This window comes from Penaeus vannamei, chromosome 8 (assembly GCF_042767895.1).
Source record: "Penaeus vannamei isolate JL-2024 chromosome 8, ASM4276789v1, whole genome shotgun sequence".
Taxonomy (NCBI): Eukaryota; Metazoa; Arthropoda; class Malacostraca; order Decapoda; family Penaeidae; genus Penaeus; species Penaeus vannamei.
In genome coordinates, this window is record NC_091556.1 from 756498 (window position 1) to 758997 (window position 2500).

The window sequence follows — 2500 nt, forward strand, 5'->3', positions numbered from 1 at the left end:
TCTCTCTCTCTCTCTCTCTCTCTCTCTCTCTCTCTCTCTCTCTCTCTCTCTCTCTCTCTCTCTCTCTCTCTCTCTCTCTCTCTCTCTCTCTTCTGCTCTCTGTCTCTGTCTTTCGCTCTCTCTCTCTATCTCTTATGCTCTCTGTCTCTGTCTTTCGCTCTCTCTCTCTCTCTCTCTCTCTCTCTCTCTCTCTCTCTCTCTCTCCTCTGCTCTCTGTCTTTCGCTCTCTCTCTTTCTCTCTTCTTCTTCTTCTTCTTCTCTCTGTCTCTCTCATTCTCTCTCTCTCCCTCTCTCTCTCTCTCTGTCTGTCTCTCTGGCGCGCGCTCTCTCTCTCTCTTCTTCTTCGTCTCCTCTCTATATCTCATTCTCTCTCTCTCTCTCTTCTTCTTCTTCGTCTCCTCTCTATATCTCATTCTCTCTCTCTCGCTCTCTCTCTCTCTCTCTCTGTCTCTGTTTCTCTCTCTGTCTCTCTCTCTCTCTCACTCACTCACTCACTCTCTCTCTCTCTCTCTCTCTCTCTCTCTCTCTCTCTCTCTCTCTCTCTCTCTCTCTCTCTCTCTCTCTCTCTCTCTCTCTCTCTCTCTCTCTCCCTCCCTCTCTCTCTCTCTTATCACTATTACGAGTGCGTTTCTCCTAACATTAGTTCTCAAACTGATATCAAAACAATTCATGTCTACAATCACCAACCAACACTGCCTTTGCCGCCTGATAAGAATGCTCCACAAACACACAAAGGTACACCCATGCACAACACACATGGTTATTGTATCTTCTGAGGATGGTAATATATTTAGAAGTTATTTTTTTAACATTTAGGAGGATTATGAATTATTTAAATAAATATTTATAAATAAATAAAATAAATATGATGAACCTATAAATTTTATGAATAAAGAATAAATATTATGAATAAAGATTATGAACCTGTTGGGTCTCAATATTTTTTTTTGCTTTCTGGATTTAGTTTTTTTTTTCTCTCACGATTAAGTACTGTGTCATTCTTTGATGATACATTCATAGATAAACATGATATACCAGTCTATTTATCTACCTATACCTACATATAAAATATCTATCTATCTACCTATATCTACATATAAAATATCTATCTATCTACCTATATCTACGTATAAAATATACATACAACGCAACCAACCCAGTCCATACCCACAACCCACCCACACCCTCCTGTTCCCTCACTCACAACCAACCCACAAACCGAATCCAACCCACAGCCAACCCAACCCCCGCCCACAACCCCACACCCACAGCCTCCTGTTCCACTCACTCACAACCAACCCAAAAACCTAAAACCCACACCCACAACCAACCCCAAAAGACACCCACAACCACCCCCGGATGCCACCCACCTCCTCCTGTTCCCTCACTCACAACCAACCCTCACTCACAACCAACCCCAAAAGAGACCCACAACCACCCCCGGATGCTACCCACCCCCTCCTGTTCCCTCACCCGCAACCACCCCCAAAAGACACCCACAACCACCTCCTAATCCCACCCACCCCCTCCTGTCCCCTCACTCACAACCAACCCACAAACCTAAAACCCTCACCCACAACCAACCCCAAAAGGCACCCACAACCAACCCCGGATGCCACCCACCCCTCCTGTTCCCTCACTCACAACCAACCCACAACCAACCCCAAAAGACACCCACAACCCACCCCCTCCTGTTCCCTCACTCACAACCAACCCACAACCAACCCCAAAAGACACCCACAACCCACCCCTCCTGTTCCCTCACTCACAACCAACCCACAACCAACCCCAAAAGACACCCACAACCCACCCCCTCCTGTTCCCTCACCCACAACCAACCCTCACACCTACAAAGCCACAACTACAACCAACCCCAAAAGCCACCCACAACCCTCCCATCCCCTCCTATTCCCTCACCCACAACCACCCCCATCCCCTCTTGTTCCCACATCCACAACCAACCCCAAAGACACCCACAAGCCCCCACCCCCTCCTGTTCCCTCACTCACAACCCCCCCCCCCCCCCCTGTTCCCACCCCCACAACCCCCCACCCCCCTGTCCCCCCTCACCAACCCCCCCCCAACCCCCCTGTCCCCCCCTCACTCACATATGACCGTCATGTTCGCCTGCTGGAACTCTGTCCTGAAGTTCATGTCCGCCATCACCTCACACTTGTAGACTCCGGCGCTGGCCAACCCCACTCGCTCCAGCACCACCACCTCATGGCCGTTGGTGCCGTATAACTGGGGGAGGAAAGAGGGAGAGAGGGAGATGAGCGTGTGGGCGTGGGTATGCGGTGGGTGTGGAGGGTGAGAAGTGAGGGTATGCGGTGGGTGTGGAGGGTGAGAAGTGAGGGTATGTAGTGGGAATGTAGGGTGAGGAATGAGAATGTTTGGGTGTGGGTATGTGGTGGGTATGTAGGGTGAGAAGTGAGGGGGTTTGAGTGTGGGTATGTAGGGTGAGAAATGAAAGGATTTGAGTGTGGGTATGTGGTGGGTA

General features: G+C 49.6%; 1 protein-coding gene across 1 annotated transcript in view; it reads right to left on the reverse strand.

Moving 5' to 3' along the window:
- LOC138862443 (uncharacterized) overlaps positions 1-2500 on the reverse strand; it is a 15379-nt gene that overhangs the window by 10445 nt on the left and 2434 nt on the right. The window contains exon 3 of the mRNA XM_070124840.1: positions 2109-2244. Within this exon, the coding sequence (XP_069980941.1) occupies positions 2109-2244 (136 nt within the window). The remainder of the gene's footprint in view (positions 1-2108; positions 2245-2500) is intronic.